Source organism: Tasmannia lanceolata, unplaced genomic scaffold (assembly GCF_043159265.1).
Source record: "Tasmannia lanceolata isolate RefF3 unplaced genomic scaffold, GAP_Taslan_0.1 ptg000037l, whole genome shotgun sequence".
In the NCBI taxonomy this organism is placed as follows: domain Eukaryota; kingdom Viridiplantae; phylum Streptophyta; class Magnoliopsida; order Canellales; family Winteraceae; genus Tasmannia; species Tasmannia lanceolata.
This window is the reverse complement of record NW_027518714.1, coordinates 56812037-56831060: the sequence shown is the minus strand read 5'-3', so window position 1 is coordinate 56831060 and position 19024 is coordinate 56812037. Positions and strand designations below refer to the sequence as shown.

Here is a 19024-nt window from a genome sequence, read left to right as displayed (position 1 = left end):
AACTTCCATAAAAGGCTTCCAAGATGTCTTCATAATTTGAGTTGAGATGTGAAAGCTTTTTTCGGTACTAATAAAATGGAAAAGAAAGAATTTCAGTAAAGAAAAATTATATGGCAGATTACAAATATAAAACTTAACTGAAAATTCTAGAAGGGGAAATGATAAATTCACCATTTTCTCTTAGTTGGGAACTTGGGATACCCCCCACTAGTGTAAAAGAATAGTCATAAATACACTAGAGGTGGGTGTCACAAGTAAAAAGAGCCCTGGGGGGTGGGGAGGAGGGACACACCATTTGCCTCCTAGAAATTACAGTTAGCTAATATTTCATCTGATATTTCAGTAACATCATATTCCAAAAACTATAAGAACATAAGAGATCGGCAGAGACGGAGCAAATAAAAGAAACAAAAGCAAATGATGAATCTATCAGAAAAAAATGCAAATGATAAACTTAAGGCAGTAAGATCCTATAAAGCATGAGAAAGAAAACATTCACAGGAAAAAGTCAAAAAGTAACACTGGAACATGGCTTCTACTATTTTCTACAAACCAGACAGTAAAAGTAAAACAGAAAAACATGCTTCAAAAGATCAAACAAGAGAAGAAACCTTACTAGAAAAGCACAGTTACTGATCCATCCATGGTCCATGATTCAAACCACTACTTAGAGGGAAAAAGAGACGAAAGAAACACCTCATCCTCGATGAAAAGTTGCAGATTTTTGGTCTTCAGCAAGAACTCAACAGCATCATGTTCAAATTCACAAAAAAAACCGAGCTTGATAAGCTCAGAGAGACCTGCAATTCGATCCGGATTCTCCCACAACAGTCCACTGGATATTACTTCAGAGAAATAAGTCGCAAATTCAACTCTAGCCTTATGCCCGGACGATCTCTCATTTTTCTGAATGAACAGCTTTGAATTCTCTCTCTCCCAGCGAATCATCCGGCTCGCATTTGCATTAATACTCTTCCCTGACGACAGTGATAGGATATAACTCACCGTTATGGGTTCATCAGTCTCTAACACTGTAGTATCACGAAGGTATTTAACAATCTGATGCCTCTTCTCTACAGACATTTCAAAAGAAGAGTCTGCCAGAAACCCAAGTATAATTCTGGACAACCCACGTCCAATGTAGGCTCCGCTTTGATTGACATTCTTGAATTCAATGTCATTCAATATCGGAGAGTCGTCCTTCTTTACACCTTCGGAAATTGTTTTAACCCCAATACTTCCGTATATATCATACAGCTTACTAAGAGACATTGAAGGTGAGCTTGGTTGAGGATACCAAACAAATACTGGTTCCGGAGAAGCCTTCTCAAATAGATCCTTCAGCTGTAGGTCATCAGGAATGAACACATCTTGCTTGTCGAGTAACAGAATTTCACCTAAGGCGGAGCCCACAGGTAGTTTTTTAATGCTATCAGTGAGAACTTTCTCTGTTTTTTTATTCCAGTGTTTTGTAACAAACACCAAGAAAGCATTACATTCGGCACATGTCAATTGGCTGCGTGAATTCTCCCAATCGCTCCAGAGCTTCAAGTAGTCATCAATATTAGGACTGTGCCTTACTCCAAAAGCTAAGGAGAAGAATCCAAACAGTTTTTTGTCATAATGTTTCTCCAAAACATTCAAGCGCGCGCTGAAGAGATTATCCTTGTCATGAAGAACACAGCCTTCAGGACTAACCCATTCACCCATGTCACATCCATTTGGGATCCAAATCCACTTAGCAGACTTATGGTCTGGCTCCCAGTTGAATTTGTTCAAGTATGTATAAATTCTAGTTATAACATCAAACTGAGAATGGTAAGTGAAATTACCTGCAACCAATGAGCAACCTTTTTGAGCATCCAGGGTCACTCCTATTGAATCAAGCTCTGGTTTATAGGATGTGATTTCAGATCCATAAAATGCTTCATCAATGAGAGGCCCATCTTCCCGCTGCAAGAAAGAAGTCCAAGTTGAATCAAATAGGATACACTCGCGTGGAGATCTGTAACCCGCATGCGTCTTCAACCATCGTTTATCAATACATTTCAAGAACTCCTCAGGTAAGGTGCTCCCTTTCTTACAAAAATTTTGAATGCATTTCAGCAGTGAAAGAACACTCGCAGGGGCCACTTCGCTCGGAGTCCCGGGAATCCTAAGACCACTAAACACAAACCTTGATCCCTCTTTGAATTCCACAACAGACCCAAAAGCCTTGAGTTCATCTTTATATTCATAGATGTCCTTGCCATAGAATTGGTCAGAATCATTAATGAATGGAAGAGACGCAATTGGAGAGATGGATTCCCATTCTGCATCAAACAGAACAGACTCCTTGGGAGATCTGTAGCCAAGAGAGGTCAGCAACCACTCCTCATCGCGGATGCAGTTCAATAAATCTAAGGAGAAAGGATGGTGCAGTTTCTTAAAGTTCCTGTAACAATCTAGCAAAGAGAGCACATTTCCTTTTGTAACAGAACATTTAGATGCAAGCTGTTTGAAACGTTTAGCAATTGTCTTGGTTGCTCCCTCGGAACTTACCACGACCCCTGCTTCCTTCAACTCGTTCTTGTATGACCTAATGCAGGGCCCATAAAATTCTTCATCGATCAATGGCATGTCATCAACTATATTTAGAAGGCATCCCCATTCAGAATCGAAAAGCAAGGATTCATCCGGTAACTTGTAGCCAAGGTTGGTCTTTACCCATCTCTGACCTTTTAGGGTTCCTATGAGATACTCGCATGATCTCAAATGCCTAATGCATTCCAGTATCAAAACAATACTATCAGCTGTCAAAGAAGATAAAGATGATGGCAGTCTAAGATTGCTAACCACAAGCTGGTAATTCTGGTTAAAACCAACTAGAACACCCAGTAACTTAAGCTCTGTTCTGTAGTTAAGGATGTCCTCAGCATAGTAGTCTATATCAATGAAGGGGAGGTTACTAATCTTGGATGCAGCTGTCCATTCAGGATTGAACAAAACAGACCCAACTGGGGACCTGACACCATGGGAAGTTCTTAGCCATCTCCCCTCTTTTACACTCTCGATGAATTCTTTGGGAGACAAATATTTCTCGCTCAGAAATTTTATAAACTTCAGCATACAAAGTACATTGGCCCTAGTTAAGCTGTAGGAAGCAGCCAACGACATGAGATGATTGCCAATGAATTTACATGCCTCACTAAATTCAAACATCACGCCTATTGTTTTTAGCTCTTCCTTGTAAGAACTCATTCTATTGCCATAGAACTCTTGATCAATCAAAGGAATATCTACAAGCACGGACCCCATCTGCAATAGACTTCCCCAATCTGAGCTAGATAGGAATGATTCTGATGGAGGCTTGTAACCAACAGACGTTTTTAGCCAACTCCCATTTCTTATGCATTGCAAGAAGCTCTGATGCATAGGGATCCCCATACGCCTCAGATTTTGAATCCACTCTAGGAGCAAAAACGTGTTTTCCTTCGTTAATGGAGACGACACAGTAGCAAATTCAGCATCCGGAGGGCACAAATCGGGTATGTCGGACGCATTGGCGTGCCGTTCTAGAAACGGCATTAGCTGTTTCTCAGATGCATATTCATTGACAAAATAGCCTGCTCTGATGTAATCTTCTCCTAATTCTACATAGCTTTGTCTTCTCCAAGGGTTTGAACCCAATAATCCCACCCACTTGCTTCCATTTGCAGGGACCAGTACCCCCCTCCTTTGTGTGATCATACACCCATAGCTATCTACAAGAGGCATGGAACTACACAACTTACTGACTTCCGGCTCGGACAAATAATTCTCTATGTAGGAGTGATATAAGAAATGAGTGAAAGCAATGGCAAGCCCTCTATCGCTATTTAGTGCATTGACAACCAGTTCACCATAACCATTGACAGTGACATCCTCCAGATTTGCTCGTTGTCGAAGCCATTCCCGTACAGTCTCCCGTTTCGAAAATAATTTGAAAGCCTCCTGTGTACTTTGTGGCATGAAGAACCTGCCCCCGGCACATCTGAATTCCCGATTCCAATTGATAAGCCAGGAAATGTGATCTACATCAGATGATATGCATATATTCCCCAGCCACAGCTGCGTAGCTCGGTTAATACTCCACAAAGAGATCTTCCCCTCCTGATCCACACATTTCAGAAGAGGCATTGTCTGAGCATTAGTATTTCGGAAAAGGCCGCCCCAGTTCTCAGCAAAAAAGTAGAGAAGCTCCATATAAACTTCCTCGGAAACACCCAATACTAGATTAGAACTATTGATGCACTTGGCGTACCATTCGTTATCCACATGTCCCACATCCAAGAAATCCAAAACATGATCATATCCAGCTTTATCAAATGAAGAATTAAGAATGAATGTTCCGTGGGATGACAGATTGTGCAAGTTCACCCCTTGCTCCCTGGCCTTGATCAATATATTCCAAAAGGCGGGCATTAACCTACCCACTTCCTTAGGCTTGCAGAATATCTTTTGTTGTGTGTATGACTCACATGGTATGATATGCTCTGCAACCACTTTTTCTTTTATTGCCTCTCTAACAGTATTCAACTCTGGATATGAGGCCTCACCCACTGGCAAGTACTCAAACATTGGGGGCAGGGAAGATACCAGTGCACTTTCAGTTGTTTTGACAAGTGAGACGAAAGCATTGACAAAAGCCGAAGGCACACAATTTAGGATACCTTTATTCCACTTGTTATCTAAGAGTATCGTTTCCCTCGATGATGCTAGAACAAAATCTGCCTGAATTATAAACGGAAAGTTTGTAAACATCTCTGTGGGTAGAAATGCATAGATTCCTGGGAAGCTCTGCCCCGTATTCCTTCTATTCAGACGGGCCCCATTTGGAAAAGCCAGAGTTATCATCCATTCTTCAACTTCCATCCTCCTTTCGACTCTGTTTTCCAATTTAACAGGGAATTTCTGCCTCCACATATAATAACTACATTCTTTCTCGTTTTCTTCAGAGTCCTCTTCTGCAGAGAGACGAAGAGTGTAGGACTCGGCATCAATGTTCTTTCTTGTTTGGAAATCGGTTTCACTTGAAATAGATATTGCGCTGACAGTGTTGAGACTGGGATTGTCATTATCTTCCCTGACTGAGAGCCTCTTGATTTTCGAAAGAAATAAGAGAACCTCAGGGTGTATACTTGACAGTTGTTGCTTCACAGCTCCCACCTTTTCAGACTTCAAAGGCAGGATTAGAACTGTTGTGGGAAGGCTTTGATCAGAACCGTAGATCTGATGTATGTCGGAGAGGGTTGGATTCTCCTCCACCCATTCAGGGACAATATATCCAACATTGCAGTCCGGAAGTGGGTCTTCGTTGAACCTTATTTGATACCCATTGCTGAAAATATAAGGCTGGCTTGTAATCAGAAATACACTCTTGAACCCAATGCCTGGAGATCAACGAGGACACGGAATTTTGTTATAGAAACATATTCAAGTATACTTGGAAATCTTGAACTATTCAAAATGATCATGCATCCTACTTACTCTTAAATTCTTTAGGAGGGATGAAATATACTGTTGGTCATTAAAAGTAGCATGTTAAAGAAAACTCAATTTCAAGAGAGTAACAGAAAGTTTTAGAATAATGATATGGTAACCCCCTCTCTATTCTCTCTTTTCTTTTCGTTTATTTTCGTTACGGACAATTAGGCACGTAACAAATTGGTATCAGAGAGGTAGATCCTACATCATGGCTGGGCCTTCAGAGATTTTGGAATCCCTACGCGATGATTTCCGGCAAATCAAAGTACTTTTTTTAAAAATGATGGAAGAACACCAGCGGTTTGCAGAAGGCTTGGAAAAAAACAGCAAGGAGATCAAAGAAATGCGTAAAGACAGAGAGAAGTTAAATCTTGGAAGTGTTGATGTTCATGTGAAAAAAATGCGAGAATTGATGGAGACAAAGATAGTTTTGTTGCAGACACCACCAAGGATCATCTTGATCATTTCATCATTTTGAAGTGGCTTCATGAAAAATCTTATTTCTTCCCAACTTTGATCACGATGGATTTTGGAGGCGAGGTTCAACTGATAGCGACCATTAAGATTTGGGACCCTAGGTGGAATAAGTTTTTCTCCAATAATTCGACCTTGAGGACAAGGTCGTTTGTAAGGGGGAAGGAATGTTATGTATATTTTCTTATGATATATGTGGGGTTAGTTAGTGCATAATAGTGGGTATGTGTTTTAGTGTAATGGCAAATGTGTTTAGGGTAGTGGGAGTTAGTTATTTATGATGCGTCTTGTTAGTGGGTAAGTGTGCTTGTGATGTGGCACTCCCTCTTGCTTGTATTTATGTAGTAGCAATTCAATGAAAAGAGAAAAGGAAGAAAAATATACAGCAAAGGAGACTTTGTTTAAGAGAGTCATGGCTCTTCTCGAAACGAGCCGTTAGGAGGTCCGGTTGCCTCGAATCAACCATCCCCCTCTCTATGAGTTTATTCTCTCTTTTACTTTTGTTAATTTGTGTTACGGCCAATTAGGCACGTAACAGGAACCAAACAAATAGCCTCTTAACACTTTAGCAATCTTCCCCTTGATTTTTGGCCTTTTTCTCCATGAAATGACAAAACTACCCCTCACGTGCCGTGTGGCATATGAGGATTTGATAGGTTCCAACCTCGGTTCTACATTCGGTCTCTGTAGCAGCACTCTAAATTTTATGATTCAAAAACTGGAAACAGCGACAATAAGCATGATATTTTCTGAAACCATCATTATTTCTGCAATCTAACATGTGAACATAAATGTATGAGATGAAGGAAAGAGGGAAAAAGGAGGAGAAACAAGTCATCCAGGAGAGTTATAGTAAGCTTCATTCTATCAATCAATCAATCTAATATGATGGTTTACAATGACTCATATACTCATGTTCAATTTACATAAATACCCCTAATAAGGATATTTTAATCTTGTCTATCATTCACCCTCAAGCTGATATGTTCCACTGAACATTCTCAGCTCACTACTCAAACTAAGCTGATCTGTACTGAGTCCATTGGTGGACACATTAGCAAGCTAATCTAGGTTGGTTACATGAAGAGGAACCATTTCACCCTCTATGAATGCCCTAATGCAGTCCAAAAAAAAGGGTTCCCTAATGTATCTCATAATTCTGTCTTGACTTCCTCACCTTCTTTCCCACTCATCTTCTTTTAAAAAATGTTGGGAGTACCAACTTCCTTGCAATACATCATCTTGAACCTATTAAGATGATCTGTAGAATTATTTTTTCTTTAGGTTTAAGTGGTTCCCTTCTTGGTTCATCATTGATTCCAGTAAATCATTCATATCAAAGTCTCCCTTTAAATTGATTTTTGTCTTCTAAATTTCCCAATTATCCTGTGTTACCTGAACACTAAAGTTTTGGCCGACTGAAGTTTTGGAACTTCTGGACGATTGGACACCTTTGGACACGACAAAACACCTGTGGTTGCATACACATGGAGTGTTGTGACGACATTATCAAAAGTGTTGGACACTTGACACCCCATTTAAAGATGTCCCATTCTGAACACTTGAAAATCAAGTAGTCTAGGTGCCCAGCACCTTTAATGAGGTGTAGGACACATAAAATTATTAATTTCAAATAGTTTCCTTTTAAAACTTTTTAATAATAAACTGGATGTTTGATAATTACTCATCTCTCACAGGTCAATACTTGGACGGGTTGTTACTATCTAATCAAAGTTTAGTGCTAAGTGCCAACACGAATAGCATTAATCGATGTCTGAATTGTTTTCAGTGCCCATTATCAAATCATGTAATTTGTAGTATGACTCATACAATTCCTTTCATGTTGGATTTTAAACTTTGAATCTAAAGTGCTATTCTGTTTTCATATTAATCAAAAATAAATGTCCGTTGTACATTTATTCAATGAACATGTCTGTATGTTGACTGCAATGGTGCAATCTCTTTTCTTGACAGTTATTACATCTTATGAATTATGATGTTAAGTAAAATTTGAACCATGGATGTTTATTCATTACCACTGCTGTTTGTTGACTGTTGAGATTACTACTTTAGTGATTTAGTTCCTTAAGAATATTTGATAGTATGAAGTTACTACTTATCGACTTATCGTTACTTAGTGGGGATTTGCTAGGGACCATCGCAGAAGGCAAACTCGCAAACCGGCTCACTTTTCAACAGATTTTGTCTTATTCACTTAATTCATCTGAGGTGCCTGCACTCTCTTGCAACAGCCAGCCCGCAAAATGCCTTCTACGATGGTCCCTTGCAAATCCCTACTTAGTTTATATTACCATCTTAAAAATTACTCAAATAAAAATCATTGATTGATAATTCATAAGCCCTAATCAGCAAATCACAACTCAATAATTTATATGCTTTTAAAATTTACGTTAAAGTTCAATTTCAATTATATTTTTACTTTTTATTTTTACATATTTCAATTTCTTGTATGGATGAAAAGTGCCCTGAGTTGGGATTTCTAAGGTTGCCATCAGACATTTTGGACACCCAAAAACTTGGCACCAGTGCCAAGTGTCCAAGCAACACAACCATTATCACTCCCGATATTTTAAATTTCAGTTTCGGTTTCGATTTGGGTCAATTTTGGTCACCAAGAAAACGGAAGCATTTCAGTTGTGGTTGGAAATTTCAGTGCAAATTGTATAAAATAACGGAAACATATGAAGAAAAAAATATACAAATGATAGAATTTAAAGATGAAACTTCAGGAAATGCTAGAATAAACACAAATACATACTTAGAAACTATCATATAAGCAAGACAACCATCCACAATGGTTTAATAACATCGAACACCTAGTGGCATGGTAGTTTCTATTTGAATTCAAGAATTTGTATGAAAAATGAATATTTGGCTACTTTTTATTCTTTAATTTGTTTATTATATATAGATATAGATTTTTTTTTTCTGAATGAATCTTATGATTTACGATACGATTCGACCCCTATTACGATTTACGATTAGATTCCGATTTTCAGAACATTAGTTGAGAGAAAGGATTACCCTCATGAAGGCGGTTCTTGCCAACATCCATAGATACTTTTTATTGGTCTTTAGATGCTCAATAAATGTGATCGATCGGATTGAGCAGATTCAAATGAATTTCTTAGGGGTAAATCTGATGATAAAAGGAAGTTTCATACTGTTAGTTGGGCAGCGGTGTGTAAACCAATAAAGGCAAGATAATTAGTCTTTAGAAGTTTGAGAAGTGTGAACAACACTTTTCTTGGGAAATGGTTATGGGGATTTGGGGAAGAGAGTTGTCAGGTGTGGACCAAGATTATTGAGAACAAGTGTTGTTAGGAAAATCCTAATTAAGTGGCCGTTGCAAAGATCGTGGCAATGATCTTGTGGGCTCAGTTCTTCGTGATTGAGATAAACTCAAACATGCTAAAGGAGGTTATTTCCTAAAAACATACACAACATAGCTAGTGGGGAGAGAGGGAACTGAGTATGATGGTATATATAAAGGATTAAAAATCTCTTCGTCCAAGCTGCTCACGCACGCCAAAGGAGACAGAGGAAGCCGGTTTTTGTATCCACGTGAAACCGAGCATCTAGCCCCCCATCGGCTTGTAGATGTGAAGTGAGAAGGCTGCGGGCTTCTCACTCAATTTTGTGCATCAGCCTCTTATTACAGATGAGGAGTTCACTATAGAACAGAAAATTGTTGACAAGCATACCCAACCATAAGCTATGGAGTATGGAGAGAGGTATGTGTTTTGCGTTCATTTGGAAACTAACTATGATAATCTCATGTGTTTTCTCAAAGTTTCACACCCAAGATCGTGTATGTGCTTATTCGGAACCGAGCAGTTACAAGTATGACTCTCTCCCTAGAATGTGGATTTCTGAAGATCAGATCACAAAGGGTGGATTGATTGTGCGGGGGGATATTTTGAAGATCAAGCATGAGTTTCACCAGGGGATTAGGCTTAAAGTCTACTCTGTGGAAAGGATAAAATTCCAACATGTAAAATGGTGAGAAGGGCTTGTTTTGGCAGTGGTGTTCCCTGATCTGTTTTTGGTGTCTTCAGATAAGGACGTCATCGTCATAGACTGTTTTTAGTGGGAGGAGGGCTAGATCTCACGGAAGATAAAGTTTAGGAGAAGCTTCTATGAGAAAGAAATCGACAGTATTACATGTTTTTTGAACTCATTGGGCTTGTGCTGCATTAAGAAGTCAGGAAAAGATGAGTGTTTGGATCTGGAGTTCGTCTGGGGTATTCACGGTCAAACCTTTCAACCACCATCCGGTTCCTAACCCTTCTTTCTCTCCTCTGGCCAGATTGTGGAGTATGCCTGCTCCAAATAGAGTTTGCGCATTTGGGCAGATAGCTTTCAAAAATACGATTTTGACAGTGGGTCATATGTTCAATCACAAGATGCTAATTATTAATCATTGCACCCCCACGTGTAAATGCAAACTGGATCATTTCTTTCTTCATTGCAGGATAGCCAAAGATGTCAAGTGCTGAATTCTAGAGAGATTCAAGTTATCGTGGGTTTTCCCGGCTAGGATGACTAATATCCTTGATTGTTGGTTACCCAATCCAAGGATTTTGTGGAGAGTGGTGTTGCTGGCTTCGATATGTTTTATTTTAAAGGAATGAAATGATAGAATATTTAGAGACTTAGTTAAAAGTCTGTACTTTTTGTTTATGAAAGCCATCTATCTTATTATTACTTGATTAAAAATTCATCCTTCTTTTAGGTTCATCTCAAGTACTAATTTATGGAACTGGTGGAGAGAGATTTGTTAAAGGGGGATACGAAGGAGACCTCTTCTCGTCGGTCTCCTCCCGAACAAGGATTCTTAAAGACTAACTTTGATGGCTCATATTTGGGTTACCTAGGGCCAGCCGAGGTCAGAGAAGTTCTCAGGGATGATTGAGTCTAAGTATGTGGGCTTTCTCTGGCCCCATTGGGATCATGGATTGTAATGAAGCAAAATTGAGAGTAGTCCTTCAAGAAATTAGAATTATAGAGGTGAAAGGAATTAGAATTATAGAGGTGAGGGGACTTACGCAGGTTGATTGTAGAGGGAGACTCCGTTAACGTAATTAGGTGGATGGACGATAGTCATCCCCACCCTTGGAGATTTGTTCATATAGTCGATGAGATTTAGAGCAGGTGGTAGATTTTCATGTATGAATTCAGCACATGAAGAGATCAGCAAATAGTGACATGGATAGACTTGTACGGACGAAAGTTAGAAGAGTGGCATTGGAGATTTTCGATTTTCTATCCCCTTGAGGACTGCTTTTTCCTGTTGTACATGTTTAGTTCTCCTTCTTGTTTCGACCACCTTGGCTACGGGGTTACCCTTCTCTTCTCTAATAAAACTTTTTATTGTTAAAAAAAAATGGTACTCACATACAGAGACTACAAACATGAATACATTTTTATACTTACATACAGAGTATAAGGTTTAACGATAGGAGAAAACATTTATGTTTCAAATACAAAATAAATAAGGACCATGTTAGTGAATGCAAGATCTAAACCACCTAAACAACAAGTCTTAAGCCCATTTAAACATTTCACAAATATGAATCAGAACAAATATTTCATTCACAAATACCAAGCCAGAATCAAATCTTGCAATTCAAATTTTATAATCAACAAAATTAACTAATCTACACTTAGACTACTAATGAATGATGAACCATTAAAACTTTTGAAACAAAAAATTTGAAAAAAAAATGTGCTAAACATGAATTCAAGCATTGAGAGTATCTAATGGTGTCAAATTAGACCGGACCTTTCTCTCCAATATAACCACGGTTCCTATTTCCTTTCTTTGTGGATCGCCCCACACTGCAAATTGAGTCAATATTTTTCGGAAAGAAACCCTTTTCATTGTTGAAAATAAGTAAGGTTGCAGAGGCTCCAGTCGAAGTAATATCCTTTGATGTGATGACAAACTCCAACGATGGTTTCACACCAGCAGGATACTCATTATCTTCAGCATTCTGCGTAACATAGAATTCAACTCATCATCTTCAGCATATAATATTCTTTCTAAACAAAACTTTACGAAGAACAATCTAAGTATATTTTCCTATTAACGTATAGAGACTTCATGGATATAAGAAAGAGAGAAACTATATGGTGTATGGACGTGTATGTACGTGCAGCCCCAAAAAAACAGTGGGCCCACATTTTTGGATTATCGAAAACATTCATTTGTTGGGTGCCCAGAAAATCTTCTACATCGGATGATCCTAACCCTCGGATTTGTTGAGGTTTAAAATGTACGGCATAGTGTAGAAGCCTTCATGGATCGTAGAGTCTACGGAAAAGATTTTTTTTGGGCACCCCCTATCTATGTCAGGGCCCGACAAATGAATGGTTTGGATCAACCAAACAAGCATGCCCAACTGTTGGTATTTACCATATAAAAGCACAGAAAGATAATTACATAATGAATGGGCGTATGAACACGAACTCATCATCCCACCTTGATATTTGATCCAACAGCAGCTGATGTTGGATTAAATATCAAGGGTGGTACTTTCTTCGTACAACCTTGACGTGTTTATACCCCATTCATCGTATGAAATATTAATTAGGATGTACCTAGAAAAAGCATTTCCATAGGATGATCCTAACCCTCCAATCTGTAGAGGGTCTGCACATTATAGAAACAGAGGGCTGGGATCATCATATGAAGAAGATTTATGGGGTACAGCAAAACAAATGAACAGTTTTGATCATCTTAGGAAGTGAGCCCCACTGTACAATTTGAAAAACACCGGCCTTCACATGCATATACCACCATGTAAGAAATTATATGGGGCCGGTTCGGGCACGGACACTGGCGGGGCATCTACCATGATATTTGATCCAACAGCAGCCCTTTAAAATTTTGAAAAAGTAGGCTGTTGCTGGATCAAATATCAAGGGTGGATTCCCCACCACTGTCCGCGCCCGATCGGGCACCGTATAAAATCTCTATTTCTTATCTTTAAGCACACAAAGTAAAGAGAAATTATTTGGTTGCCGCCCTTGAAGTCCCCTGTGGGGAATATGATGATAGGACTGCCCTTGATATTTGATCCAAAAGCAAGAGAAATTATACGGTGCCCGACTGTCAAGTCCCTTGTGTGTGGTACCATCTTGATGTTTGATCGAAAAACAGCAGCATCTTAAAAATTGATCTGCAGTTGGATCAAACATCGAGGGTGATACCGCCCACAAGGGACTTGACAGTTGGGCACCATATAAAAACTCCCAAAAGCAGCCACTTAAAAACTTGGCTGTTTTTGGATAAAATATCAAGGGCATATGATGAACCAAAGCATCCATTTGTTGGACCACATAGGGCTAGGAACATCCTATAGAAATGATTTTGGAGGCACAAACTATGTTTAAGTTATGGCCCAACAAATTGACGGTTTGGATCAACCCATAGAGTCTGCCGTACCTTTTGAGAAAATACTGGATTATATGGCGACACTGTAAAGTGGTTCAGGTGGTCTTGTACTGAAAACTAGGGGTGGCCAACCGGTTCGGTTCTCGGTTCCTTTTTTTTCGGTTCTCGGTTCCATGAACCGTAAGAACCGAACCGAACCGTAGTACACAGTAGGACCGAACCGAACCGGACCGAACATAATTGGTTCGGTCCGGTCCGGTTCTTCGGTTCTAATGGCTAATTATTAATTATTAATTATAATTTATAAAAACTTTTAATTAAAGTTATAATATAAGTTATTTTCTTATTATAAGAATAGTATTAACTATTACTTATTAATATTATAAGTAATTTATATTATTAAGTATATGTATAATAGAAATATAAAAATATTATATATATATATATATATATATATATATATATATATATATATATATATATATATATTCAAAGTTCGGTTCTTCGGTTCCGGAACCGAGAACATTAGACCTGGAACCGAACCGAATAATTTCGGTTCTTCATCAGTGGAACCGAACCGGACCAAAAATATTTTTTTACAGTTCGGTTCCGGTTCGGTTCTAGTTTGGTTCTGGCCACGCCTACTGAAAACACTTAATAGGAACCTTATTCGGAGATTTTATACGATGGGTGGCAGTATAAAGCCGTATTTTTTTTAACAAAAAAAAAAAAATGGTACGGCCCACTCCATAGGATGATCCAAACCGTCCATTTGTTGGGCCAACACGTAAATAGATTATGCCTCAAAAAATCATTTCCATATGATGATCCTCACACTCCGATCTATAGAAGTTTTAATAATTGTGCAGTCCCTCTATTAGATCGGAGGGTTAGAATCATCCTACAGAAGTATTTTTGGGGCACAACCTATTTATGTTGTGGCCCAACAAATGGACGGTTTGGATCATCATGTGGATTGGACCGTAGGTATCTTTTGGATCATCCTAATTCCAATATTAAATGCTCAACTATTAGATGGGTGCCCGTAAATACCCAAATTTTTTAAAAAGCACATACGACCCACACCATAGGATGATCCAGGCCGTCAATTTGATAGGCAAAAATCATTTCCATAGGATGATCCTAACCCCGAAAAATTGGAGGGTTAGGATCATCCTACTGCACAACCTACTTAGATTGTGGCCCATCAAATGGACAGGTTGGATCATCCTATGGTGTGGTCCGTGCCATCCTATGTATGGCCACCCATCATGTACACGACGTTACAGCTAAGGGGTGAAACTCAGATTGGGTTCAACATGACGGTCACAATCAACGGCTACGATTATCCATTATACCTGGATGAGTTCCATGAGAAAATGGACGTCTTTGGCGTAAAGTTCTGCGGAGAGATTTTTCACAGCCTGGTGGAGGTCTTCAGTGAGAAGATTTGGTTCTCCTCCGATTGAGAATTTCACCCTCCTTATCTCCTCAATGTGTTCTTTTGGCGTACTAGTACTAGTAGTGGCCATGATGATACTAGTCAAAACAGATCCCTTAGCAGCAAATTGATAACAAAAACTCACAGTAGAAATCTTCTCTCTGCACTCTCACTCGGAGCCTTTCTTGTGTCCATGATTTTTATCTGTGCTTGTACCGGGAAAAAGCTACAGGGAGACTTTGCACGACTCGAGACCACGATTGGACTTCTAGTCTTTCTTTTTGTCTTCCTCTCGACTTTCCCACATCGGAAGCATCTGCTTTTCCTTTTTCTTTTTCTTTTTTTTCGGATAAACTACTAAAAGACCCCTAATAAAACAACACCTATGTAGAAACCCTCCAAAATTTTATTAATTACCAAAAATTCGTCTTGTGCACCCATGCTATGCATATGTGAGGTGTAAAATATTGGGCCCAACCGTATGCATGTTCTTGGGAATATGGGTGGAGATAGTAGGCCCACCTATAGGTATAAAATGGTAGTTCCTGTTAGGGGTAAAACCGGCACCCACCGTGGATGAACGACACGTGGTAATCCCAACTATCTAGAAACCGACTTAATGGCTTTACTATGCATTAATACGGACCTTATCACGTGGACCTTATCACGTCCGAATAAGTAGTCACGTTCAAAATTGGAAACCGACCTTCTAGGAGGCAATATACTCTAAGGCGATGACAGCTTGGGAAGACCGAGTTCAGTCACAATCCATCTCTCCCCTTTCTTCGTTGGTAATACTCTTGAATCTCCAACCCACAAGGCGAAGGAGTAATGACCAGGAGTCAAGCACATGCTATAATCCCCGAGAATCAAGTTCCAGAGGAAACGCCTAACAACGAAGATATCACTCCAGTCACTATGACCATGTTCAACCGACTTGCGTTGCAAGTTGGTGATGTTTCTGTGTGTGTTTGTATGTGTGTGTGTGTGTGTCACGAAACAAAAAATGAAGAGACCCCTCCCTCTCTAACCCTAACAGAGAGGATATTTTGAAGATCAAGCATAAGTTTGACCAGGGGATTAGGCTTAAAGTCTACTCTATAGAAAGGATAAAATTCCAACATGTAACATGGTGAGAAGGGCTTGTTTTGGCAGTGGTGTTCCCTGATCTGTTTTTGGTGTCTTCAGATAAGGACGTCATCGTCTGTAGACACCCCATTTTGACCGGACCCAAGTTCGCTGTGTTTGTGCGAAGTCCTATCCAATCAATAAGTTAGGACCTCAAATTCTACCCTAAGATAGGTTAAGGTCTCGCTAAGATCCCCATAAAATCTCGTTGAAATCCGAGCTTGTTTGCTTAGTAAACAAGCCAAGAGAGTGAGCGCAATTCAGACCAAAGAGGGGGGTGAATTATCTGCTGAAGGGTATGTCCAATTGAGAAGGGGAGTGAATTATCCTGCGATGGGCGCACCCGAGCCGAATAAGACAAATCTGGCGGGCGCGCCTAATCAAGTGGGGGTGCAGATATCAACATGTTTTTTTTTATATAAAAAAGAAAATCATCAAAACATGGAGAGGACGGTTCATTTTTTTTTCGTAGAAAATAACAGAGAGAGGGAAAGAGAGAGGGAGGAAGAGGAAAACCCAGATCTAGCTCCGGCAAGCCTCCGGCCGAGCTCCGATTTTCTTCATATCAAGTTTTCCCCTTTTATATTCATAAGATCTGTTCATTCTCGTTCAAAACAGAGAAAAGAGAGAGCGAGAGAGAGATTCAGTTTTTCTTTCGTTTTTCTTCCTCCGGCGATTGTTCCTCCGATCCGAAGCAGAGAGAGAGAGAGTCGGCGATAGAGAGAGGGAGAGAGAAGGAGAAATCGGAAAAGGAGTTTTTCGGATTTGTTTCTCCGATCGGCCTCTGTTTCAGATCTGCTTAGAGATGAGTTTTTCTTTTCTTTCTCCGATCAGTTCGTATTTTCCGGCAAAGATTTCATCTGGATCTGACCGGAATCCGGTCAAATCTCCGTCAATTCCATCATAGCTTATCTTCTTCTTCTCAGCTTTCAGATTTCACCTTTTGAAATCTTATTTCTGAAACCCTAACCTTCTGATCTCTGTCAAAGCTCCGGCTAATTTGTCATTCTCGATTCCTTCCTCATCTTCATCCCAGCGTATAAATTCCTTTGTTAAATCTCGAGATCTGAAAGATTTGAAGCTTAAAATTCAAGATCCAAGCACAAGGTGTGAATCAGGGCAAGTTTTTAGACGAAGAGGCAGGAGATTGGATCTGATCCGAGATATCTTATAGTTTTGATTTCAAATTTCAGGTATGATTTTCATGTGTTTCTTCATTTCTCAAGGTTTTACTGTTTAAATATTTTGGAATCTTGTTCTAATATTTTCTCTGCTATGTGTTGTGTTCTAATTGTGTTCATGTGAACATCCTTTAGTTTTGATTCAATTATTGTGTGTGAGTGTACAGGATGCCTAATTGAAAATGCTTTGCCTCAATTTTATTTAAATATGGGAGTGGTTGAGTAATAATGTCAGTTCTTGTTCTCTTAAAATATTTTTTGTAAAATCTGTTCTCTGTGGCTGTGCTCTCATCATGATTTAATTTTGCATGAATATGTGTGTCGCAATCAGTAAGGGAAATTCTACTTCATTGTTTCTAGGAACGAAATGAGCAGTGTAAGCTTTGAAGTACATTAACTGACTTATCATTGTTCTTTCCCCATATTGTAGCTGTTGGCATTGATTAGTTTCAGCAATAACATGAAATCAATAAGTGCAGCCTGAAATCTGTTGGCCTACAGCCTAAAAATTGGTTGAGATAAAAATTAAGATTATTTCTATCAATTGTTGATGGTTTATCATTTTCATGAGCAAGTATAGCAGGAATCTGTCTAATACATTGTTTCTGGTAATCTCATTAATTTTGAGCATTGTAAGATTCATATTTCACTCTTGATCATTCTCTATGACTGTCAACTACTTTGTCTTGGTGTGTGTTTTCTATCTAAATGCCCTGATCTTTTGATTTTCTTGTTTGATTGTTTTGGAGATGTCATCATTGCAAGTGTGGTATGTTTTTGTCTTCTCTTATATGATCTTGTTTTGTTGAATCTCACTCATGTCTAACATAGATCATTTAATCTATAAGTTTTGCAATTTTACATAATTGATTCTCTTTATCTGCTCTTTCTGGATTTTACGATTACACATGCATGAGGTGGTTGTGTACGCACATCACTCGTTTGGATTTGAAGCTATAGGTGTAGATTTTTTTTTTATTAGCCAGCATCTGTTGACTCAATGAGTTTTGAAGTAGTGATCGTACCCTGGCATAATAACTCTTGATTTGGTTACTGAATATCGTAGCTAACTTCAGATGATATAGATTCCTAATGGTTTATCTTTCATTATTTTGGAAAGGCAAAGCTTCTGTAGCTTTAAATTGTGCTAGGCATTTTGCTCCTGTCATTAATGGGATGCTCATGCATCGGCCTTGAGCTGAAAAATGAAGTTGGTCAGGTGTGGAAGACATGCTTTATTATGAAGTTTCTAATGATGATATCTATATGAATCATTTCATGGATTCGCCTAGTCATGGAATTTCAGATTGTCCTGATAGAGACTGTGTTAGTCTAGGACATTTAGAGTTTGATTTGAATGGTAGTATGAATTCTCGGTTGACCAACTTACTACAAGTGGAGAACCATAGTTTGAAAGTTGTCTCGAAGGTGAGTATTAAGCATAAGGGCAATGATGGCTATAGTCGGAGCCTCCCCTTTAGAGAGACAATTTGTGTCTCTATAGAGCAAGCCCAGTCTTAGGGGACTTACTTAGTCCAGGTAGTGTCCCCCCTCTTTATTTAGTAGACTTCTTTAGTCTTTTAGAAACCATTAGATGATAGTTTCTCTTCCTCATTTAGGAGACCATTGTGGTCTTATTAACGAGTTCCATCATAGGAGACACGCTTTGTCTCATTAGGCAGCTCTCCTCTGGGAGCAAGCCTCGTCGCTTAGAGCCCGCTTTTTCCCATTGGAGGCATACACTGCCTCATTTATAGAGCCTCCCTGGTTTGTCTATCTTTTGAGCTAAAAGACATGCTATGTCTTATTTGTCCCCCTTTATAGAGTGTTAGAGAGTCTTTGACTCATTTATCCTTTTTAGTAGTTTTATTATAG

The 19024-nt window shown here is 39.1% G+C and overlaps 1 protein-coding gene across 1 annotated transcript; it reads right to left on the bottom strand.

Annotated features, from left to right (window-relative positions):
* Positions 1–446: 446 nt before the first annotated feature.
* On the bottom strand, positions 447–15172 carry LOC143860132 (uncharacterized). Its single transcript, XM_077370665.1, has 3 exons — positions 14758–15172; positions 11786–11996; positions 447–5411 (listed from the first exon to the last, which is right to left on the bottom strand). Exons 1-3 carry the CDS (start codon positions 14929–14931, stop codon positions 664–666), a joined length of 5133 nt encoding a protein of 1710 aa, XP_077226780.1. The 5' UTR covers positions 14932–15172; the 3' UTR covers positions 447–663.
* Positions 15173–19024: the final 3852 nt, after the last annotated feature.

Excerpts from the sequence above, each read along its gene's own strand:
- LOC143860132 (XM_077370665.1), bottom strand. The coding sequence starts at position 14,931 with ATGGCCACTACTAGTACTAGTACGCCAAAAGAACACATTGAGGAGATA. Across the intron at positions 11,997-14,757 it reads TTCTCATGGAACTCATCCAG|AATGCTGAAGATAATGAGTA; the intron begins GTATAATGGATA and ends TATGTTACGCAG. Across the intron at positions 5,412-11,785 it reads TGGTTATATTGGAGAGAAAG|GCATTGGGTTCAAGAGTGTA; the intron begins GTCCGGTCTAAT and ends GTTGATCTCCAG.